Below are 25320 nucleotides of genomic sequence, written 5' to 3'. Positions count from 1 at the left end.
TAAAGACGTTTGAGAGCTCTACTTTTATCACGGGGCCTGCTGCTTAGCAAATTGTTCCAGGTTTCAGAGCTCTTGTGTTGGAGTCACGTTTGAACTCATGTGTGTGGCTCCACAGCCCATTTGTAAGTTACTGGGTATTTCTTGTTTCCTTAGCTTTTTGCAAAGATCAGACAGGCTTTGGGCTCCGAGAGACCTGCCTGTCTCTGCCTTCCAGTGCTGGGTTTACAGGTGTGCACCACCACACCTGCCTGGCTGGCAGTTGCTTTTCTAAAAGCAGTGATCTCTGCTGGCTGATGGCACGGGACTTTAATCCCAGCATTGGAAAGGCAGACGCATCTGGAGTTCTCCAAACCTGTTGCCAGGCAGTTCACAGAGCGTGTTCTAGGCTAGCCAGGACTACATAGAGATCCTGTCTCAAAAAACCAACAAAACTTTTTATTTCAATGACTGAATTCATAGGGGTTTGCTTCCTCTGGCACTCATGCTGAGCTAACTTGTCACTCTAGGTACTGTGTGGAGAGGCGGGAGAGGACGCCGAGTGCCACGCTGCCAAACTCCTGGAAATCATCATCCTTCAGTGCAAAGGAAGGGGAATTGATCAGGTGACGCATATTAAAAAAAAGCCTCTTCCTAGATACTTACGTAAAAAAATGTCCATGCCTGATTGATAGTCTACTTATATTTGATGGAAAAGTAAGAAGACAGCCATAGTTTGTGCTTGCTGGTACAAGTCCTAGTTGAATGATAGAAAAAAAAATGACTCAGAAACATTCATGGCAATGGTAACAGCAACAGAGTACAAGCAGGCGCATGTGAAATGGAGATCGTTTGTGGCCTGCAAAGTAAAAACCATGTGTGCCGAATTCTGTTCAGAGAACCCTTGAGCAGAGAAACGACAAGATGAGAGGCCAGGGTTTTGGTTGCTGAGTGTGCTGCCAATGAATGGGTCTCCTGCAGATGAGCAGAGAGGCTGTGGCTGGTGAAGTTATGAGGAAAGCAGCGGGAAGGAAAGAGCAGGTTTTATAGCAGGAGGTTGCATAGGAAGCATCAGAAAACAGAAGGCATTAGAGGGGAGAGCCAGGAAAGGGCAAGCACTAAGGTTTGCTTTCAGAACTTCCCTAGGTAAGGAGGCCAGTGGGCAGCTGAGTCATGCCACCCACATTTACGGCCTACAGGTGGTTATAGTTGCCCATAAAACGAAAAGATTTCTAGGGTCGAGTCTAGGGGAAAACGGGCCAAACAAAAGTCAGCAGATTCCATTGTTGTGTAACCCTGGCTGTCCTAAAACTTTTCCTGTAGACCAGGCTGGCCTCAACTCAGAGGTCCATCTGCCTCTGCCTTCCCAGTGCTGGGATTAAAGGCATGTCCTGCCACAGATGGTGTGCAAAGTTAATCTTTCCTTGTAATTTTTACTGATTTTTAACTAATTATTGTACCATGGCTGGTGATTTTTTTTTGGGGGGGGGAGGAGTGTTGAGGCAGGGTTTTTCTGTGGCTTTGGAGGCTGTCCTGGGACTATATCTTGTAGACCAGGCTGGCCTCGAACTCACAGAGATTCGTTTGCCTCTGCCTCCCGAGTGCTGAAATTAAAGGGGTACGCCACCAACGCCTGGCAGCTGGTGATTTTTTTTTAATGTAAACGATGCCAGACATGTGTGATCCAATCCTATCCAATTCAAGGACACTAAGTATCTAAATGAGAAATAAATGCTGGAGTTAGCATTGCAGTCAGAGGACTTGAAGTCCACAGTTGTTTTGTTTTCTCCAGCATTTTTGAACTCTCATGTGTAACAGCAGGATTTTGTCTTTCAAGAAACAAATGGGTCACGTCATAGTCTTGCTCATTTATTTCCAAATCAACATCAGTTCTCTTTGTGGCTGAGTGGGCGAGCTCTTTTGGAGGAGGAGCTCACAAAGAATCTCCTGCTGGCTCCAGCACGGACATAAAAGGCGATGAGCCTTCTTAGACTACCACTGTTTGTCTACTTAGTCTCTGGGTCTCCCTGAGTTTGATGGGAGTGTAGGTCTTTAAGCATCTCCTACACACGCTTGAAATAAGCAAACACTTAACTGTCACAAAGACACATTTATTGGTGACACAGCCAGCATCAGCCTTCAGGAAGTCTCTTGGCTGCAGCGTGTGGGTGACTCTTGCCTCCCCTCCCATCCTCCAGTGTATCCCGCTGTTTGTTCAACTTGTCTTGGAGAGGTTGACGCGTGGGGTCAAGACCAGTGAGCTGCGCACAATGTGTCTTCAGGTGGCGATCGCTGCTCTTTACTACAACCCTCAGCTGCTGCTCCACACCCTGGAGCAGGTCCAGCTGCCACACAACCCAGGACCTGTCACCTCGCAGTTCATAAACCAGTGGATGAACGACACTGATTACTTCCTTGGGTATGTGCCTTTTTGGTTTAGCATTGCTTCGATGTTTCTGGAAGTTTAGTTTTTAATACAGTGATGCGTTGGGAGGTAACCTTTATATCTTGGGGACTATTTTTGGTGTATTATAATTTAAATTTTTGAAAATTAAGAGTATTATTTATTCTGTATCTGTGCCAGTGTGTGTGTGTGTGGGCACAATTGTGTCATGGCACGTGTGTAGAGGAATGTCTGAGCACGACTTTCAGGGGTCAGTTCTGTTCTTAAACCATGTGGGTCCAGCGCCTTTACCTGCTGATCCATGGCTTTAATCCAGAAAGTTAGGAATATGTTTTGAAGTATCACCTGATGGAAAGATACATTGTATAGTATATAGTATAATATAGCTGTTTTAAATTTTATATGTTTTCAAGACATATTTCATGTGCCTAGGCTGGCCTTGAATACTTGATCCTCCTGCCTCTACCTTCTGAATACTGGGCTTTAGGAATTATTTTTTATTCATGTGTATGTGTGTATGCATGTTTGGGTACCCTCAGGGTCCAGAAGAAGTCTTGGCTGTCCCAGAGCTGGTGTTATAGGTGGTTATGAGCCACTCATGGGTGCCGGGAATCAATCTCAAGTCCTCTAGAGGAACAGCTGTTATTCTTAACACTGGGTTCCCCCCCCTAGCTTTTGTCTTTTAATTTTTGATGTTTTTAAACAAAGGAAATATTTCATAGAAAAGTATGTCTGATACAAAATAACCAATCATTTTTCCTTTGAAATTAAAATATCCTTATTCTGTTACAGCAGAGGCTGATGGTAGATGTGAGTGTAGCCAGCCAGGTCCATATGCTAGGTGCTGACTCTTTGAAGTATGTTTGGCACCTGGGGTTGGTGTGAATGGACCATATCTGCCAAGAAAGCTTGAGGACCAGGCCAAGAGAGCACAGACTGCCGAGCTCTTCATTTTCCCCAGTGTGAAGGAATCTTACGCTGCCAAGTAGACATTTCATCTCGAAGAAACCTCATTGTGCTAATGTTCAGATACAGCTCTTTCATTAATCATAAGTGGTATTATTGCAAGATTCAAAATGCTAATTGTAGACTCCTATAAGCCTTCTCCTCCCTCCTGAAACCAAGTCTTTATTATAGAGCCTAGACTGGCCTTGAAATTGCTCTATAGTCCAGGTTTACCTTGAATTTACAGTACCCCTGCCTCAGTGTCCTCAGAGATGCGGTTGTAGGTATGAGCCTCACAGGTCTTTGTGGTAAGTGTTGGTTGGTTGGTTTGTTTATAGAATTGGTTTACACGGGATTTCACTTGCTTTAGTTTTTCTAGAGCAGTTCTCAACCTGTGGGTCTTGACCTCTTTGACTAACCTCTATCTCCAAATAATTTATATAATGATTCATAACATTTAGGAAAATCGCCGTTATGAAGTAGCAATGAAAATAGTTGGGGTCACCACAACATGAGGGAAGTATGTTAAAGGGTCACATCACTAGGAAGGTTGAGAACCACTGCTCTAGAGTTTGTCCTTTGTGACCACATCTGCATGTTTTCCAACACCTGCAGACACCATGACCGGAAGATGTGTATCATAGGACTGAGCATCCTCTTGGAACTGCAGAACCGACCCCCTGCTGTGGACGCCGTGGCTGCACAGATCCTGCCTTCCATTCTCTTCCTGTTCCTTGGCCTGAAGCAGGTCTGTGCTACACGGCAGCTGGTAAACCACGAAGATCCCTCAAAAGTGGAGAAAGCCGACATGGAGGAGAATGGTAAAGCCTGCTACTTACGCTGTAGTCGACTTTGCTTTTTAAAATTAACTTATCATTAATTTTTTATTATAGAAATTAAATTATTATTTTATGTGCATGAGTGTTTGCCAGTCTGCACATTTGTGTACCATATGTGTGCCTGGTACCTGTAGGGGCCAGAAGAAGGCATTCAGTCTCCTAGAACTGGAATTCAGATTGTTGTGAGCCACCATGTGGGTTCTGAGAACCAAACCCTCGTGCTCTGCAAGAGCAGCCACTGCTCTTAAACACTGAGCCATCTCTCCAGCCCCAGATTTTGCTTTAAAAATGTAAAAAAAAAGTTATACTTGTTTGTGTGTACATGCGTGTGGAAGTCAGAGGACAACTTGTGGGAGTTGGTTCTTTGCTATCACATGGATCCTGGGGGATTGAACTCAGATCTTCAGGCTTGGAGGCAAGCGCCTAGCTCACTGAGCCATCTCACTGGCCTATGCTTTTTTTTGTTTTCTGAGACAGGTCTTGCTTTGTAGCTCAGACTAGCTTTAAACTCATCTTTAAAACTCATGCTTGCACTATCATTTCTGACTTAGATTTTGATTTGTGCACACGTTTTCTTTACATTTTTGCCTGTTTGGAAGCATTAAACAGACTGACTTTCTTTGGCCTGTGACACATTTAAACTGGAACTTGCTCGACTTACACATTTTGTCATGTGGGGTGCATTTAGATCTGTGCCCCTTGATACCAGAACTCTCAGTGACTTCTAAGTGGAGCCCAGTTGATGGGGTTTTGCCTTGAGAAGCATAAATGTAAGAAAATCAGATGGTCTTGACTATGAATTAGCAACTCAAGACTCACTTTTTTGTTAATACTGACAAGCTCAGTGAAAATAGCTACCATTAACTGAGTGACTCTCTAAATTAAGCGTACACTGTCAATACAAGAGTTTCATAAAGTGGTTCTTGGGTAATTGGTCTTCAAAAATTATAATTTCAGGATGTTTAAGGTTTAGACAAACTTAGAGCCTATCAACAAACTAGGAGTCTGTGGCGGTTTCACATTTCCAGATTATTTCATAATCCTTGTTTTTCATTCTTTCGCACGATTAATGGGTCCGCAGAGGAGATTTCCAGTGAGGAGGAGGAGCAGACAAGTGTGAGTGCTCAGGCTATGCAGTCACACAATGGCAGAGGCGGCGAGGAAGAAGAGGACGACTGGGAGGAAGAGGTGCTGGAGGAGACAGCCCTCGAGGGCTTCAGCACCCCACTGGACCTTGACAACAGTGTGGATGAGTACCAGTTTTTTACACAAGCTCTACTGAGTATGTCTTCGCCTCCCCCCCCCACCTCCATTCCTCACACCTGAAGATTCGTTTAAACACCTTTAATTTCTTCCTGTTAGCAGTTGTTTTGGGATCTCCTCCCATATTGGCATAGATTCTCTGAAATTGTGTCTTTTGCACAACAGCACACTCAAAAGCCATCCTAGACTCCCATTGCTGTAGTAGCAGCATCAGGATGGGCTTGCCAGGCATCTTTACAGTAGGCACAAGCGTCTACATGTTGTGTATGGTCTCAGGCAGAATGGCCTTTTTCTCTTCCACAACTGAGATTTTATTGGTTGGGGAGCAGAGTTTCAGTTCTTAACACACGCACCCAGTCTCTGAAGAGTTGTACACTGTGCTCACGTTTCCAGATGGAGAGCCGTGTGCCGTTTCTGTTTGAACATGTTCCAGCCTCACACATGTCAAGCTTTTCCTAAGACCTCACATAACACTCAGATGCTCACACTGCTCCATCCAGCTGACCCACAGTTTTCTGCCACATACAGCACACACTCGAAATGTCCATGTTTCACAGCACATTATCACAGTTGTTAGGAAAGTGGACCAGAGATGCCACAGTTCTGACAGGGCAAGGACCAATAGCTTTTTTTTTTTTTTTTTTTTTTGGAAACGGTTCTACTAGAAACACAAGACCAGATATAACTGAAAATTTTCTAGACACAAATGCAGACCTGAGACTCCAAATTGCTACTTAGTATGCTTTGTGTTGTAGGATATAAAACCACTTCCCTTTACAGAGTGTTGTGGTGACCCCAAGACAGTCACAGCCTCTCCTGATTCAGGGTCCTGCTATTTTTCTAGGTGTGCCAAGAAATAAACAACCAGCAAATGATTTAACCTCTTAAAGAAATCATTTACACATTAAAGAATAGGATGAGATGTGATTCCACCACCTTTTAAAAATTTTTCTAGAGCTGGTAAAAAAAACACTTGAATTTACAAATAGTTGATAAAAATATCCCTCTGTAGTGCACAAGAAGGGAGAGGCAGGGACCAATGGCAGACGTCATGCATGGGGCCTTTTTCGGCTCCCTGTCCACCTTGGGAGGGGGATGGGCTTGGCTGACAGCCTTGTGGAGCAGCGCTTGGGCACGGCCTTTGCCCACTCCACTTCCACTTGGGTACCATGGTGGCCCGGGGAGGGAGACACCTGTCACAGAGCTGCACTGCCTGTCCGCCCCTGCACGAACTCACAAACAGCCACTTTTACAATTGCAAGTTAAGTGGTGCAGGCACGCAGTGCTTAACCACTGCGGGCTGTGTGAGCCTGTTGATTATTCCAAATCCCCTATGGGAAGAAACAGAAGGCAAGACCCGACGAAGGGATGCTTTTCTACATTAACTTCACTGATTTTGTACAGAAAGTAACACTTGTAAGTTGTAGGATTCCTTAAAGCCGCATGTGTCCAAAGGCCTTGCCAAATGACTAAGAGCAGTAGGCATGTATACAAGAGTGAGACGTGAATGGGAAACCTCAGAGGGTAACGCCACTGCAAGGGAGTGAAGAGTAACAGACACACGGCACTGAAAAGGCTGGGGTCAGGTGGGTTGGGCTCTCCAGTTAAGAAGCTGCTATACCCTTGAAGCTCAGTGAGTTTGTTATATATAGTTGAACAGGGGGCGGGGTTATTATAGACCACGGTAAACATTGGGTGGCAGGAGTTTTGGGAGGAGCCAGGGTGGACATTTTCTGCACACACTGTCAATATTTGCACATGGACCCAAGGAAAGCTTTGCCATTCTCTGAGCCTCATCCAGGGAAGTTTGCTACTCCCCAGGGGCCAAGGCCCTGGTGTCCTTGACATAGCCGTACTCATGTCAACAACACACATTCAATGCATTCACTTGCTCCCTGTGGATAAAAATAGAGAATAAGCCAATGAAATTCTTAGCAAATTATTAATCTGACACTTAAGAACCCTTAACTAATGCCTGTTATTTGCTTTATGTTATTTAAATAGTAGTTCTGTGATTGTGCTATCATTTATTTCTGCTATTAGATGTTTAAAATTCTCCTGTGTGTATACTACTTTTGTCAACCAGGCAACGCCAATATAACACACACCATTATTTAGTTCCGACACAAGTACAGGAGTGCTCTGAAAGCCAGCTGTGGAGATAGGGATAGGAAGGTATGCTCCAAGATGGTCATCTTTAGACACAGAGTGCACCCTGACCACCGCAGGAGCTCTTGGGTCTCAAGTGCAGCTTGAACGCACACAACAGTTTAGAAGCTCCCCTGCAGGGGTTGCACAGCTGTCTGGGGACAAGCTCCTGGGAAGGATGGCATAGAACTGAGCGTGGGTGCCTTGAATAGGTGCCCTTTTTGCCCAGTGCAGAGTGGAGTGGGTCTTCAAGATCCCAGGCAATGTGAGATTGTTAGACCAGGCGCACAGTATGGACTTTGGTGGGAAGAGTGTGTAGGCAGAGGACTTTAGGAGATAGGCAGAGTTTGATGTGGGCTGGGCCTGGCTACAGATGGGAAGGGTTTGGAGCTGTGATAGAAATGGGAGAGTGAAAACATTTAGAAAGAAGATGTTAAACTTTGTTTCAGTCGTGTTAAGTTTGAAGCATTTAGCTGGAAAAGTCCAGGAAGAAAGGGGAAGGATTTTGCCCAAGGGTGCAGATATGGGCCCTCAGCATAGAAACAGGAGCTTGGTATGGAAGACACTAGGAAGATTCCAGGAAGACGGTAACACGTGAGCCCAGGTGTATCCCGTTGTTGGGATTCTAGGGAATATATATAAGAAAACTTCCAGAAAAAGAAGATAGATAGGACAGAATCAGGGAAACCACAGATTTGTAAAGGGGACGTTCCTTGCAGTTCCTCACGGTCGGGTAAGTGATTGCCTGTTGGGATCAGTTTCATCACCCGGTCTCTTACTGTCTGAAATAACTTCATTGAGATCTGATAGTGTCACTTGCTTTTCCTGGGATAATAATGGTCACTAGCTTTCTCAAACTTTTCTTCTCCGAACCCCGTGAAACGCCACAGCTGTGCAGAATCGGGATGCCGCCTGGTATCAGCTGCTGGTGGCACCTCTCAGTGAGGATCAGAAGAGAAAGCTTCAGGAGGTGTACACAGTGGCAGAGCACCGAAGGACAATGGCAGGTGAGTTGTCCCAGGGCCGCCACCTGCGTCACTCGATCGTTTAAAATGGCCCCTCATGAAAGTGAGCAATCCCATTGTTTTGCTTTTAAGACAGGACCTTGGCCATGTTCCTAGGCTGGCCTGAGCATGTAATCCTCCTATTTTCATCTGTATGTCCTACGTCTCCTGGGCTGTGTGCTTGTTCTTTCTCCCTTTTTGAGAAGCTGGAGTTTGAACTCAGAGCTTCGTACATGCTGGGCAAATGATCTACCAGTGAGCTATGATCCTAGTCCCTCCCACTCCCCCAGTCTCTCTCTCTCTGTCTCTCTCTGTCTCTCTCTGTCTCTCTCTGTCTCTCTCTGTCTCTCTCTGTCTCTCTCTGTCTCTCTCTGTCTCTCTCTGTCTCTCTCTGTCTCTCTCTGTCTCTCTCTCTCTGTCTCTGTCTCTCTCTCTCTCTCTCTCTCTCTCTCTCTCTCTCTCTCTCTCTCTCTCTCTCTCTCTCTCTGTCTCTCTCTCTCTCTCTCGATTGGGTTTCACTTTGTAGCTGGCCTGGAACTCACTGTGTAGTCCAAGCTAACTTCAAACTCACTGCCTCAACCCTCCCTAGGGCTCAAATTAAGGAGTGTGCCACTATGCCTACCGATTTTTCCTTTCTTTTAAAATGAGTTGTTACTAAATTGGCTAGTCTAGCCTCAAATTTATGATCTTTGGGCTTGTGATCCTCCTGCCTCAACCTTCTGAGTAGCTGAATTATAGGCATGGTCTTGTACCACTAGGCCCAGTTTGGTGACTCTTTTTAATGGTATCTCTGTCAACACCATTTCACCGGTAGGTGTTAGTGTTTCCCCCACTCACATCCTCCTCGTGTTTTGGAGAAGTAAGGGTTGGGACAGGTCTTGCTGAGAAAGACTTTTGTCAGCCCAGTATCCACCTAACATCTTAACCACAGAGGGACCAAAAGCACCTTATGGATCTTAGAAAGAGCTTGTATTCTTGAAAATGAAATGCCACATTACTCAGGTTACTACTGACGTTACTTGGTACTTAAGGAGATCAACTTAGGAGGAGGCAGGGGAGGAGGAAGTGGAGGAGGAGGGGGAGGATTATTTTGACTCTTGGTTCAGTCCCCTTGATTTTGGGCCTCATGGAGGAGTGTGAGGTGGAGGAACTGGACTTGTTTCCAGGGACCTCAGCAGCAGCAGAGAGAATGCGGCTGGCCTCCTAGTATCCCCTTAAAAGCACACCCTGTGGGGTCCAAGAGGGAGCTGAGCAGTTAAGAGCACTTGCTACTCTTGTAGAGGACCCATGTTAGGTTCCCAGCACCCACATCAGATGGCTCACAACTATCTGTATCTCCAGTTCCCTTTTCTGATGCCTTTTTCTGACCTCTGGGATGCCCGCACACATGTGGCATACACTCAGCAAACGTGTATACATGCACGTGTGCGCACACACGCACACACCCAGTAACCTCACTTCCTCCCAAGAGGACTTTTCAAGGCTCTGCTACCTCTAGTAGTGCCAGAGGCTGGGAACCCAGTGTTCATCATGTGGACTTGAGGGAACATTTATGACCCAAACCACAGCAAGTTCTCATTTATATTTGTTGGCAATTTGTCAAGTTTCGGCTGTTACTAAAGAGAAATTGTTTAATGTTGAGATTCTGAGCTCACTCCTGGGTTATTAGTGGGGAAGATTTTGTGGTTACTAAGTATTTCAGTGGGAGATGGGAGTTTTAGGTGAGGACTGTTCTTCAGTGTCACGGTTTTGGGTAGGGAGTGATGCATATTTTGTCAGCATCCCGTGTGGAGTGGAGCCTGCAGCACTTGGCTCCCAGCTCCAGAAGTGTTTACATTTCACTTACGTTAGCAAACATTTTTTCCACAGTAAACATAACTGCTTGTCAATATGGTTTTGTTAAAGGCTGGCATTCAATTAGGTGGTACAACTAATACCAGGAATCACATTCCTTCAAAGTTGTAAATCCAGAAAAAAGAGCCAGGCATGGCAACAAGGTCGGGAGGGGAATTGGCATCTATAATCCCAACACTTGGGTTGCAGAGGCAGGGGCATCAGGAGTTCAAGGCCATCCTCAGTCACATAGCAAGTTAGCTGCTAATCTGGGCTACATGAGACCCTGTCTGGAAACAAAACAGCCCACTCTCATAAAAGTCTGCCTCTTGAAGGTTTCTTCTATACTCTCGACTTAAGCACCCTTTTGTGTTTCCCCTCCCCCACTTTGTTCAATAGCAGGGAGGCTTCACATTTGAGGACAAGGACGTCTTCTCTGCGTTTAACTTTGGCGTTGCGCCCAGCAACAGCTGAAAGGCGCGTCCACCGCTCACCGACCATCATCACCGTTGCTGCGTATTTCACGGGATGCGTGAGGGCCAAGAGGGAAACAAGGGGCTGTGTCGTCGGTGCCAGGCAGCTGTGGATTCGCTCGCCCTTCCCTTGTTCCTTCTAACCTGGAATATGTATTTTTCAACAGCTACTATAATGTACGAGATTAAAGAAAAGCAGAGTCATTGATGGGAAAGGACAAAGCGTCTGCTCGGAAGGCTGAACGCGGAGGGGTTAGAGTTAGGCATCGGCGCATGCGTCTCAGGTTTTTGCCATGCAGAATCAGTGGATTTATGCGGATAACAGTGCCTTCTGTTGTACATGAATTATCAGAAAAAAACATTTTTTTTGGAGTGCGTTGCAATTTTTTTAAATCATAAAACGTATTTCTAGATACCCTGTAAACCTTGGTTATATGTCATTTCATTCTGCATTTTACTCTGCACTGACTGACAGGCAGTTCGTGCAAGTCTCACTCTGGTTTCAGAAACGCCCCCCTGACCCCTATCTTAGCCAGTGGCTTTGGTTTTCCGAAAGGCATCCACGGCTTTCCTGAGAACTGTTGTATATTCCCTTTCCCATCACTTTTTCCCTCTTGAACCGGGTGATGTTTCTTTCAGGATCACCCATGTATTGATTACATTGTAGCCTGCTAAGTTTAGGCTTTACCCATTTCTTGGCAGCGGGCAGCAGAGGCCCGTTTGTCACTGTTAGTCACTGGTCTTAGCAGCTGAGCAAGACTGAAGTTCGTAGGAATCGTGTTTAATTATGCTGCAGGGGTTGGGGGCATCCAAATACGAAGGCACATTGAAGTTCTAAGCAGACAGCGATTTCTGTGTGGGGACTTGGTCGGTCTGTAGTAGTAACTTACCATTCCAGCCATGTAGGACAGGACCCAAAGCATTTTATAATTTTTTCTTTTCTCCTTCCAGCCCTCCCTCAGGCAGGCCTCAAAAGTTGCAGTCCTCTTGACTCAGTCTCTGACTGCCGTAAACACACCCAGCTGATTTTTTAGCTTCTTTTTAAGTCAGGGTCTTGCTACCCAGTTCTTACTGGACTGGGACTCTCTTTGCAGCCTAGTCTGGCCTCAGACTTGTGGCAGTCCTCCTGCCTCAGCCTCCCAGGGTTCGGAGTTACTGCCACTACAGATGATCTCTGTTTATTAAAAAAGACCCAACAGATATAGTAACCTGCTTTCTCACAGTCTGAAATTCCTCCAGCCTGACTTAGAATTGGTCTCTTGATCTGCTGGGTGTATAGGTGAATGATGCCAGTATTGCAGATGAATTTTCCTGAACTGTTCAAAAGCAGAACGTGAACCACAGTGCGTTCATTTAGCAAAATGGAAATATGTCATCAGGACTTGAGGTATTTCTGCATGTGATACACATTTTGTTTCTGTGAAATACCTGCAGTTTAAATTTCCATCAGCAACTGGCAGAATTTTCTAGGTGCTTCCTGAATTACCAACCCTTACTCCTTGTAAAAAAAAAAAATTAGGTTATTTAATTTTTTTCCCCCAGAAGTATCTTGAGAAGCCATATGTTTTAAAGTGAAATGACCCTGTATTTTTCCATCCCCCCCCCTTTTTTTCAGTGTACCAAAGCTGCATGACCCTCAGCAGTTAGAAGAGAAAGATTGCATTGTGGGGGATTTTAGATCTTTGAAATAGTTTGGTTTCTCTCATATCTCATACGGTTTAATTATAACATAGGTAATATGCCTTCACACTGGATCTCGGGCGTGGGTTTTGGAGATGTTACTTTGTGGTGAATTGTCATCTGCAGCATTAAAGGGAAGACACATTCCTGCACACCACCACACCTTGTTTTTGAAGCCAGAGTCACTGTATGATTTTATTGCCAGAAGTGCTAACCGGAATGTGATCTGGTTACCTTGGAAATGCAAGAACTTACATGAATGTACTGTATAATAAAATGTGGGCTAATTCCCAGGAATTGAACTCTGCTGTGTGGAATGTTTTCTGGGATGTAGAGGCTGATAACTCTGTTGGCATGCTTTCCTGACTTCCAGGAACCTGAACAAGAGGGCTGTTGGTGTTGAGAGGACAGCAGGAGCTAGCTGTCAGAGCCAGCGGGTCTCATCATGAACAGTGAGAGCATGGGAGCACTTGTACAGGCCATGGTGGTGCATCCTGGTAGGCAAACGATGAAGAGGATGAGACATGAGGATCACTGGCTGGAGGCCAGCATACACTATACTTTTAGAGCTGGGCGTGGTGACACAGACCTGTAATTCCAGCACTTGCTGGCAGGCAGGAAGATCAGGTCAAGGCCGTCCTCATCTACATGGTGAGTTGGAGGCCAGCCTGGGAGATGTATGACTATCTCAAAAATAAATGTATAAGAATTTAAACTACTCAAAAGTGAATTGAATAGCTTGTCAGAAAAGGCTTACACACTGTGGTCACATGGAATTTATCTTAAGGGGTTTGAGAATGTTTTGACACATGAATTAACATACCTGTGGGACAAAACCATCATCATTTCAATAAATATGGTAAAAGTATTTGACAAAATTTAGCATCCTCTGATAATAAGAACTTTAAAAATCGGGTATAGCAAGAATGCGCCTCAACATAGTTTCTTATGTAATAAATTCAGGAAATGCCATATTCAATGAGAAAAGTTGAAAGCCTCTCTTCTGAGACCTAGAATAAGATAAGGGCTTGAACTTTGGCTGTTTTTATAGTTCTGGAATGCCTAGCCTGGAGAATTAGGCAAGAGAAAGAAAAGAGGGAGCACCCAAACTAGAAAGAGAACCTTTAAAAAAATTTTTTTAACTTTATCCTTTGTGACTTTTACATTTTGCATCTCAGTCCCACTCCCTGCCCTCTGCCTTTGCAATGCCCCCCCCAATAAAATAAAATTCAAGAGAAAAAAATCTTGTCATGGAAGCTGTAGTGTGACACAGTGAATCACACAATAAGCCCCTTTTGTTTTGGTTTTTTCGAGACAGGGTTTCTCTGTATTATTTTGGAGCCTGTCCTGGAACTTGCTCAGTAGACCAGGCTGGTCTCGAACTTGCAGGGATCCACCTGCCTCTGCCCCCCACCCCCCAGTGCTGGGATTAAAGGCATTGCCACCAAAGCCCGGCCACAATAAGCCCTTTTATCCATGTATCTTTACTTGCAAGTGTTCATTGCAAAAAGTCGTTGTGCTGGTTCAAGGCCTCTGGTTTCTGCGACGTTGAGCCCTCACTGGGACTCTTCTTCGACATCCTGTTGTTGCCCTGTGTCATGGAGGTCCTGCGCCTTTGGCTCTGAAAGACCGGCCCTTTCACGTGCTCCAGCAGATTATAGATGGGGTGGGTGTTGGGGTGGGCCAACTCATAACCCTGGTTTTGGGTCTGGGTAGTTGCAGGGCTGGTCAGCATGCTGGCTCTCCCCCATCTTCACCACCAGGGTGAACCCTCCTGCATTGCCATGGCTAGTTCACCCCTTGCAGTGATGAGCACGGGGCAGGGATGGTTCTCTTGCTTTCATTCCCTCATGTTTGACTCTTCCCACACCTATACCATCAGGGCCAGCTCTGCTGTCTTGTCCAGACAAGGTGCAGGGGCCACTCTCCAGAGTGCTGCAGGTGGTGAGGGGCTCTTATGACCTCAGGACCGGGTCTCCCACCTTCCTGCCACAGGCAGTGAGGCAGGGGAAGGCATCTCCTGCTGCCCACACTATCATTCGGCAGATGAGGGGTGGGACTATCATTTGGCAGATGAAGGGTGGGACCAGATGCTCACATTCTCAGGACCAGTTTCACCCGAACCCCTATCAATAGGATCAATGTTACTGTGCTGCCCAGGAGTGGTATTGGGTCAACAGAAAGAGGACTCTCTATCTCTGTTTGCAAATAGCATGAATTTTAAATTTCTATTTTTAAACTTTACAGTTTTTTTCTGACAATTTTTTTTAATGTAGTATATTCTGGTTATGTTTTTCCCCCTCCAATTCCTCCCAGATCCTCCCCACCGTGTGTGTGTGTGTGTGTGTGTGTGTGTGTGTGTGTGTGTGTATACATAGCATTTAGTGTTTGGGTCATGCCATAAAGGTTCTAGAATCAAATTCAGTTGTTCAGGCTTGGCAGCAGTCACCTTACCTGATGATCTGTCCTGGGGGCCTAGCATGATCTTACATGAAGAAAAAAACCAATGACACAGCTAAAAACCTGTTAGGACTGAAAAGAAGTTAAGTTTCAGAATATAAGATTTACCTATCAAATTAGCTTATCTATACATGAGTAATAGACTAGTAGAAAAATCAAGAGAATAATAAGAGTTACAAAAATAGATATAACCCCCAAACCTATAGTAAATTTAATTGAGAAGGCAAACAAACTATAATGAAGAAAAACTACAGCTCAAAGAAACCAAAGACACAAAAAAGGCAAAGGTACTCCATGTTCACAGACTAGAAGAATATTATGTGTGAGTATGTGCATGTACACATGTGCATTTACACGTGTGCATATGCTTGTGGAAGCCAGAGGCTAACATTGGGTATCCTCAATTGATCCCCACTTTATTTTTTGAGACATTTTCTCTTCACTAAATCTACAGCTCATCAATTGGTGAAATTGGCTGGCCAATGAGCTCTGAGGATCCGCTTGCTTTTGCTATCTACCACCAATACTAGGGTTACAGGCATGTACTGTCTGCTGAACGATGCTCCTTGATTCTAAGATGGCTTCTATGAGTGCATGATGACCCTCATGACTTCAAGATTACCCCTGATCCAAGATGGATCCCAGTGATTCCAAAATGGACCCTATGCCTCTTAAGATTGCTGCCAGTGATCTTGTCCAATTGTCTTCTATATCTCTGCAATAATGATATGACAAACAGGAGACAAAGAACTCAAAATTATATGATGGGAAAAGAAAGCATCTTTAACAAATGCTGCTGGCATAACTGGATGTCAACATGTAGAAGAATGCAAATAGATCCATATCTATACCCAAGCACATAACTCAAGTCCAAATGAATCAAAGACCTCAACATAAATCCAGTTGCACAGCCTGATAGAAGAGAAAGTGGGAAGTAGCCTTGAACACATGGGCAGAGGAGACCACTTCCTAGATATAACACCAGTGGCACAGGCATTGAACAACAATGGTACCTCCTGAAACCAAGAAGCTTCTTTAAGGCAAAGGACATGTTTAATAAAACAAAGCAGCAGCCTACAGAATAGGAAAATATCTTCATCAACCCCACATCTGACAGAGGGCTGATCTCCAAAATAAAGAACTCAAGAAACAAACATCAAGATAAATAATCCAATTAAAAAATGGGGTACAAGATCTAAACAGAGCTCTCAAAAGAAGAATCTCAAATGGCCGAAAGACATTCAAGGATTGTTCAGTGCCCCAACCATCATGGAAATGCAAATCAAAACGACTCTGAGATTCTGTCTTATACCTGTCAGAATGGCCAAGATCAAAATCACTGATGACAGCTTATATTGGAAAGGATGTAGAGTAAGGGGAACACTCCTCCACTGCTGGTGGGAGTATAAACTTGTATAGTCACTTTGGAAATCAGTTTGGCAGTTTTTCAGAAAATTGGGAATCAATCTACCTCAAGACCTAGCAATACCACTTTTGGGGATATACCCAAAGAATGCTCCATCATACCACAAGAATACTTGCTCAGTCATGTTCATAGCCACATTTTCCATAATAGCCAGAACCTGGAAAGAGCCTAGATGCCCCTCAGCTGAGGAATGGATAAAGAAAATGTGGTACATTTATACAATGGAATAATATGAAAGAGTCCTTGAGTTCAGAATATTTCAGCATGTCCTTAAGCCAGAAGATGCTGGTAGCACTAACATTTTTATTGGAATGAAGATCCTGCCTTGTTTCTGGTAAGCAGCATGATTTCAAGAAGTCTTGCATTAGTTTTCAGCAGAGGCTGAGTTGTGTCTCTTTGGTGGTTAATGCCATCTTTAGCTCTACTGAAACCACAGGGGCTTTAGAAATTCTAATAGACAAGGGGACTCCCTGTATCCTCAGTCTCATCAAGACAGACAGGAACCCCCAAGATTAAGTCCAGTACTTAGGAAATGAGTATAGTCGCTTCTGTGATTCTCATGCATTCTTACAACACTCTTGAGGATAAGTCCCTGCGATTCATAAAGAATTGTGACCGTTCCAGCCAGGTGCGACAGCTTCTGTGTTAGCTCTTGGGAGCTGGAGGCAAGAGAATTACCAAGAGTTTGAGGCCAACCTGGGATAGATGACAGAAAGTCATGATAAGATATTAAGGAAAGAGAAACAGTTTTTAATATACCATCTTTCAGCAAGGGATGACAATGTAGAGGATGGTTTTCAATATTGTAAGATACACATAAAGATGGGGCCTGGAGAGATGGCTCAGTGTGGTTAAGAGCATTGTCTACTCTTTTAGTGGACCCAGGATTTGATTTCCAGCAGCCACATGGCAGCTCACAACCATCTGTAACAAACTGACACCTTTTTTTATTTATCTTTTATTGCATATACAGTCTTCTGCCTGCATGCCAGCAGAGGGCACCAGATCTCATTCAAGGTGGTTGTGAGCCACCATGTGGTTGCCGGGAATTGAACTCAGGACCTCTGGAAGAACACTCAGTGCTCTTAACCGATGAGCCATCTCTCCAGCACCCCCCCCCACACCTTCTTTGTATTAGTCAGGGTTCTCTAGAGAAACAGAACTGATAGGATGAATTGTGTATATCAAAGGGGGATTTATTAGAGTGGCTTACAGGCTGTGGTCTGGCTAGTCCAATGGTGGCTGTCTCCCAACGAAAAGGCTAAGGAATCTGAACACTGTTCAATCCAAAAGCCAGATAGCTCAGCTGGTCTCCAGTCTGTGTTGGAACCCTGAAGAAGTAGGTTCTAATGCCAGCAAAGGAATACCCAAGCAGCAGGGAAGAACAAGAAGAAGGAGGGCAAACAGGAAAAATGCAGAAGCTTCCTTCTTCTGTGTCCTTTTATGTAAGCTGCCACCAGAAAGTGTGGCACAGATTTAAGGCGGGTCTTCCTGATCACTGTGAATGGTCAGGAACCTTCCAATGACCCAATAAAGAGTAGTCTCTCACAGGTGTGTTTACCTGATTTCCACATGTGGTCAGGTTGACAACCAAGATTAGCCATCCCCACAGGCACCAGTTATGCATGTGGTGCACAGATATACATGCAGGCCAAACACTCATGTACATAAAAGATAAAATAAAGTAAAATAGACATACGTAAGAGACAGCCCTCTCTTTCAAGGAGCCCATGCCCACACTTGGTGTGAACCATCCTATTCCTAAGTGCCCCTTCTTATATTTAAATCTATGTTGAAATCTTTTCACGATAAACTCTGTTTGCTTTTTTAAAAATACAATTTGCCATTTGTGATGGTTTGAATGAGATGTCCCCAGGTAGCAACTATTCTGAAAGAACAACACTGGTGTTATCTTTGCTGTGTAATAAATACCTCCCATCTGACTAAGTGGCCAGATTTACAGTTTCCTGTCTCTGTTTAAATTTTCAGAGTGTAACCTGGGGCTGGGACACAAAAGAAATTTAAGGATGACAGCATATGTAAATTGCTTAGGCCTAAGATGCCACACAGTGCTACAGACCCCATTTCACTATGGAACTAAAAGCTTGCATCTAGAATTAAAGAGCAGTGTGATAGTTTCCAGGGATGCTCTGGTGAGGGAAAGATGTTGGTCAAAAGGTACAAAGTTTCAGTTACTCAGGATGAATAGTTCTGGAGATTTTGGAATGGTGGCTCTAGTTAACATACTGCCTTCTTGAAACTAAGAGTAGATCTCCAGCATTCTCACTACAAAAACAGAACAAGTCAGAAGTTACTGGAGGTAATTGACACGTTAATTAGGTTGGTTAAGTCATCACTTGACAATGTGCTAAGACCTCATGCAACACACATTAAATATTTATAGCTTTTGTTGACCATTGTTCCATAAATCTGTACTGAGATTCATCAGGAGAGAGCCTCTTTCTGTCTCTATCTCTGTCTTTCTCTCTCTCTCTCTCCATCCCTCCCCCCCCCTCTGTGTGTGAGATAAAGATTGTGGGGGCACTCAAGTTCATGAAGATTATGGGTAAGGCATTTTGTGTTTTCCTTACTCTGCAACATTTCCACAGCCCCATGCTGGTAGCACACTAAAATCTCTCTTCTTGAAATGGTCAACCTGCACCCTCCCACTCCCTGCTCTGGGCAGGACACAGGTCCCCAATGGGTCCAAATGAGTGACATCACTGTCCCCACTGTGCACTCCCATCCAGCATTGTCACTTTTAGCTCATGTGATAGGTGTTGATATGCCTTCCTCCAGGAAGTGCTGAAACATCTAGGTCAGAGAATGTGCACAAATAAATATGCTGTGATTAGTCTGGCTTGCCAAGTGAATCAACATTTTAAAACCAGTTGCAAATTTTAACATTTTGCTTGGAACTAGCTTTTGACGCCTTTTGAAAAGCTGGAAGATTCTGCATTCCAGGACTCAACATTTGTGAGCCAGGCTGACTATGTTAGATGAAGCAATGGTCTTTAGCTCAGTTAATTAGCAGCCTGGAGGCATTCACATGTGAAACTGGGAAACTCCACCAGGCTTTGTTCCTGTTGCTTCAAACTCATTTGTTGAATGAACCACATAACAGCAAAGTAAGCTTGTCTTCTTGTTTATAAACTGTTGTGCTAGTTCATAGTACCTACCTGCTCCAGGGCTTTTCACAGCCTAAAAGGTTACAAAACAGCATCTAATCTCTTCTAATTCCAACTTGGACCCTCAAACATTAAGCAGAAAACTTGGCCCACCACTAACCCATCCTTGGTTATGATTCTGAGGTTTCAAGAGTGTCCTATGCTCATATTCCTTTTAATCATAGTCTCAGGAGTGTGCTAACAACCCTGCTGATTAATTCACTTCTTAGTGGTTTTCCTTTTCTTCCCTTCCTCCTTTTCGGAGTGGGGTGGGGTAGGGTTTTCTATTAATAATAATAATAATAATAATAATTATTATTATTATTATTTTGGTTTTTTGAGACAGGGTCTCTCTGTGACTTTGGAGGCTGTCCCAGAACTAGCTCTTGTAGACCAGGCTGGTCTTGAACTCACAGAGGTCCACCTGCCTCTGCCTCCTGAGTGCTGGGATTAAAGATGTACACAACCACTGCCTGGCTCTATTAATTACTTTCTCATTGCTGCAAACAAATACCTGGCAAGAAGCTCCTAATAGAGGGAGAGTGTGTTCTGGCTCGTGGTTTGAGCATATATAGTCTATTATGTTGGGGAAGGCAAAGTGGCAGGGGCTCCCAGGCATCAGGGACTCCCGGGAAGAAGGATCATGAGGTTGAGTCCTCATATGTTGGCAGAACAGGAAGAGGACAGTGTCAGTGCTTACCTTTTTCTCTTTTGTGTTGCATCAAGGATCACATCCTATGGAATGATGCTACCCTTGTTAGGTTGGGTCTTCCTTCCTCAGCCTGGTCCCAGAGCTGCATCAACCCCAAATAACACACAGAGACTCTATTAGTTACAATGCTGTTGGCCAATGCCTAGGGCTTCTCATTGGCTAGTTCTGTTTTAAGTATTAACCCATGACTGCTAATATATATATTTCCGTAAGAACTTATTTTTCTGAGGATGCCACCCTGATGCATCCTCTCTTCCCAGGATCACATGGTGACTTTCCACCCTTGACTACATTTCCCAGAACCCTCCTCGACTCCTAGTCCCACCTATCTTCTCTATTGCCAACAGTGCTTTATTTATCAACCAATAAGACAAACATATACATAGAAGGACTTCCTCCATCAGGTTCCTTTAATTTCTCCATACTGCTTTGGTCTGTGTTTTTATCCACCCTGAGGCAGAATAGTGTGCCCTCTGTGAGAAGCCAACTGGGATCAAAGATCTATGTTGCAAGTCACCTGAGACCACTTGCCTCTGTAACCTAGACTAGTGTGAAACCAGGTCTCTTGGTGAGGGCTACTTTAATTATTATTCCATTATGCTCTACAGAAAAGGAATGTGGACACAGCAGCCCATACCGGTATCCACCAGTCAGGCACTCTGTGTACGCACAATAGTGGTGTAAGCCTGTAGATTTCCCACCACACATTTTACGAAAGAAGATCATCTGTAAGATTTGTTTTTACTTTTACGTTATGGTTGGTGGGAGGGAACCAGTAATTTTTAAACTACTGAGGTTCCCTCTTGGTCTAACTCTTCCACTACTTCCCAGCGTAACTCTGAAGGTCAAGTCCAAGCCATTGAGGCAGCATAATTCCTCCAGCAATGTTTTCTTCAATACGCTCCGAGAATTTTTCATTACTAGCTGACAACTTGCTACTATGGAGTATTCAACCAGAAAAATGAAAAGGGAATGAAGAGTGAAAATTAAATTAACACATTCTCAGAGATAACACCTTTAGCTCATGAATAAAGATGTGTTAGAAATTCACATTAGGTGTTGTCAAGATCTAAATGTCATGCTACCTTCCGCATCTGTTACCACTGATACCACCCTTCAAAACAGAGCTTAAAAACAACCTGGAAAGACCTGGGTTTTCAAGAGCACAGTTTATACCAAACACTGAAATTGGAATTTTCTTTTCCTTAAAAGATACGTTAATACCATACCTACAGGAAGTAAAAATACAGCAGGAAGAAAAATATAGTGAAATTATCAAGTTTAATTTTCTTTCCCCAAACATGTTAAAAAATTATTTTTTAAGACAGGATCCTGCTATGTAGTTCTGGCTGTCCTGGAAGTTATATCAACCAGGGTGGATTTGAACTCACATAGATCCACTTGCTGCTGCCTCTCTGAATGCTGGAATTAAAGGTGTGGCACACATCATATGTTTTAAACTAAAACCTTTTGTTCCACTTATGGATATCTGAGACAGTTTAGGGACCCCAAAAAGGTAACAAAGTATTCAAAGCAACCCTGCATTTTAGGAATAAATAATCTTTCCAACGGCTTCAGTTTCAAGAATGCACACAAAATTGTGGAGCAGGCACAAGTGTTGCTGGCAACTGACCCTTTCTTCTTTTCTCACTGATGTAAACTGAGTAAAGTGCTGCTTTTAAGATCTGTGAAGTGGCCAGGTGCATTGGAGGCTGAGGCAGGAGGATTGCTGCTGAGTTTAAGAACAGTGTGTCAGTTGCTTTTATGTTGCTATGACAAAATATCATGACGAAAAGAAACTTAAGGAAGGATTAATTTTGGTTTATAGTTCCAGAGGGGGCAAGCATAGCATGCTATCAGGAAGAAGCAGGGTGATGGCGTTTCATCCTTATACAGGAAGCAGAGAGAGGGCGCGGGGGTGGGGGGTGGAGCAGAGACAGAGAGAGGGAGGAAGAGAGAGACAGACAGAGAGAGACAGAGAGGGAGGGAAGAGGGAGGGGGAGGGGGAGGAAGAGAGGATGAATGAATGAATGAATGAATGAGTAGGAAATGGGGTGAAGCTATCCTCAAAACCTATTTCCTTCAGAAAGGCTTCCTTGGAAAGCTTCCTCAAACAGGTATCACCAACTGTGCCTAGGGATGGGGTATGGTTGTGATAGGCCTGACCATGTGTTGTTTGGGGGATTCTGGACTTTCAGAGTTTGGGTTAGGAAAGCAGTGGAGTGCCTTGAGCCCTGAATAATCGGCCATGCCAACAAGCGTGGGAGACAGTGGTGCTAAGAGTGTTTTGAACTGCTGGGGGCTGGCTCAAGAGGTTTCAGAGGAGAAGAATTTTAGTATGCTGCCTAGAGGTCATTCTTATGATATTTTGGTGAAGAAAGTTGATGGGGGAAGTCCTGTGTATATGTCAATAAGGCACTGTTGGCCAATAGGGAACCAAAATAGGTGGGACTAGGAATCCAGGAGGACTCTGGGAAGGAGAAACACAGGAAGTCAAGATGTAGCTACCGTAGGGGTAAGAAGTCCGGACCCCTTTCTCCGGTAAGAGAAATGCTTAGACGGGTTAAATACTTAAGTCAGAGCTAGCCAGTAAGAAACAAGCAAGGCCAACAGCTTCATAATTAATATAGCCTCCAGCGGCTCTGGAACCAGGCTGGCGGGAAGGCTTTACAAAAGTGGATGCTTTTTTTGCCCTTGTCTGAAGAGTCTGCATGAGGCTAAAGCAAAGAGATTTGGATTAGTTCTGTTGGCAGAGGAGATCTAGAAACATCCTAGTATTAACTCTGTTGTGTGGTGGTTATTGGTCACTCATATAGATTTGTAACGAAAAGCCTGAGCTGTGTGTGGTGGTGCACACATTAATCCCAGCACTCCAGAGGTATCACTGTTGAAATTCATTTAATTTTATTTTAGTATCATTCTGGCTCATAGAGGTTTAGGTTTGTTCAGGTGTGTGCGTGTGTGTGTGTGTGTGTGTGTGTGTGTGTGTGTGTGTTGCATGAGTGGAATTGTGCAATACTTCCTTTTAAAGTCTGCTGCTTTCTATAAGTACTTCCAATCTAGACCCCGGTGCAAACACATTCTTGAGTCATCTGTCCGCATAGCAGATGGCTTTCTGTCAACAACTAGAGAAAGTTTAGGACAATGAGATTGTAGGTTCTGCTAATCCTTCCAGGGAAGCGTGCAATTCAAGTCACACTGTCTCAGAACATAGCAGCCACACCGCTTTCTTTGCACTGTCTGCAGGACAGTTTTCCTTGCCACTGTGGTATGAATGTTTTGTGAGAAACGCTCTTGGGGAACTGCTTTCATTTAATCCCTCGGGGGTTGAAGTCATTCTCTCCACCCACCTTCCAGAGAACGCCCCTCTTCTGTCTCCCAGAATGGGGTTTTCTCAGTGACTGGCATGATGTGACCAACATAATGTAAAAAAGAGAGAGAGATGCCGTTTTAAAGAGGAAATGCCAAGCATTCCAAAAGCCAAGGAAAATGACATAAGCCACCGGCCACCGGCAGGGAGGCAGGTGCTGTGAGGTGGCTCCCTGCTTCTGTGGGCTTCCCTTCAGCTCCGTGTTTGTCTTCTTCTTTGCTCTTCCAGAAAGGCCATCTTCCTTCTGGTGCTGGAGTCCTTAGGGGAGGTGCCTTATTTTGGCTTGCCCATAGGACTGCAGCATGGGGAGGAATCAACCCTGTGTTCTTTACTCTAGGCCCCTACTGTAAACTGACATGTCATTGGCCTGGTGTTCTTTAGGCCCCTACTGTAAACTGACATGTCATTGGCCTGGTGTTCATTTTATCCACGTGCTGGGTGGGTAAAGACAAACACCAAAGTGCATTCAAGGAAAATATCCAGGTGGATGTGCTCTTAATTGTCCTAGTTTTTCCAACAGTTGGCAAGCTTTGTGCCAGTCAGCCATAAGGCAGGCAGCATCACAGAAGAGTTTGGTTATTTTTAATATTACTACGTGAGAATATGGGGCAGAAGTAAGCAACTTGTAAATGTTTATGAATCACTATATGAAGGTGGCTAACAACCAGTTCTCAGATCCGAAGGGGGCTCAGAGGACAACCTGTGACGCAAGAAACACTCCCTTCAAATCCAAGAGTTTTCTCCGATTCTCAGACTTTCTCTTTTGGCTTGTTTTGGTTACTATCTATATATGGGACATGTGTATTTTTAGATCCAGTTTCTCTTGCTCCAAACAATCCAGTTGCCCTCAGTATATAAAGGTCTCATTATAATTCAGACCTAAATGTCAAGCCCTGATAGCGAGAGTGGGAATTGGTACCCTCTTCTAGAAGCAAACTAATGTGGATCCATGAAATATATTCATACTGTCTATTTAGACATCTCAATTCTAGGAATCCGTCATAGGAAATGAATTAAAAATGGACTTTGGGGAAACCCAAAATGTTTACCCTGTGTTCAAAACTGAAAGGACTCTAAGTGACCAACAACAAGGGACTTAAGTAACTCTCGAAAAATTATTTTTATCAGTACCACAATGCTATATTTAACAACATACTGACCTATGAGCTGGACACCACAGTTTTTGCAGGAAACAAACCAGAATGAGGACAGTCATGTGTAAGTAATAGGCAGCATATGAGTGTTCAGCTCATTTTTTTTTCCTTTTCCAGGAAGAAAAATATCTATATATCTCCATTTGTGTAATTGGGGAAGGAAAAAAATCAGGGCTGAAACTACATCCTGTTTCCTTCTTTCTTTTACTTAGACTGTTCATGTCTTTACAGATCTCTAGGGCAATGGTTCTTAACCTTCCTAAATCCACAACCCTTTAATACCGTTCCTCATGTTGTGGTAACCCTCAAGCATAAAATTATTTTTGTTGCCACTCTATAACTGCAATTTTGCTTCTGTTATGAATCATAATGTAAATATCTGATACACAAGATGGTTTTAGGCATCCCTGGTTATAGGATCCCAAAGGGTCAAAACCCACAGGTTGAGAACCACTGTTCTAGGGGC

General features: G+C 44.1%; 1 protein-coding gene across 2 annotated transcripts in view; it reads left to right on the top strand.

Annotated features, from left to right (window-relative positions):
* The window catches only part of Ipo8 (importin 8), a 57838-nt gene extending 44971 nt beyond the window's left edge, over positions 1-12867 (top strand). The window contains exons 20-25 of one of the 2 annotated variants that reach the window (XM_013115508.3): positions 507-602; positions 2175-2395; positions 3941-4146; positions 5246-5446; positions 8466-8582; positions 10815-12867. In XM_013115508.3, the coding sequence (XP_012970962.1) occupies positions 507-602; positions 2175-2395; positions 3941-4146; positions 5246-5446; positions 8466-8582; positions 10815-10831 (858 nt within the window). In that variant the 3' untranslated portion in view covers positions 10832-12867. Of the gene's footprint in view, positions 1-506; positions 603-2174; positions 2396-3940; positions 4147-5245; positions 5447-8465; positions 8583-10811 lie in introns of both variants that reach the window. The other variant, XM_005072947.4, reaches the window with a different exon arrangement.
* Positions 12868-25320: the final 12453 nt, after the last annotated feature.

The sequence above is a fragment of the Mesocricetus auratus genome, unplaced genomic scaffold (assembly GCF_017639785.1).
Source record: "Mesocricetus auratus isolate SY011 unplaced genomic scaffold, BCM_Maur_2.0 Super-Scaffold_100001, whole genome shotgun sequence".
Lineage (NCBI taxonomy): Eukaryota > Metazoa > Chordata > Mammalia > Rodentia > Cricetidae > Mesocricetus > Mesocricetus auratus.
The sequence above is the reverse complement of the archived record's forward strand: the minus strand, read 5'-3'. Positions and strand labels throughout refer to the sequence as shown.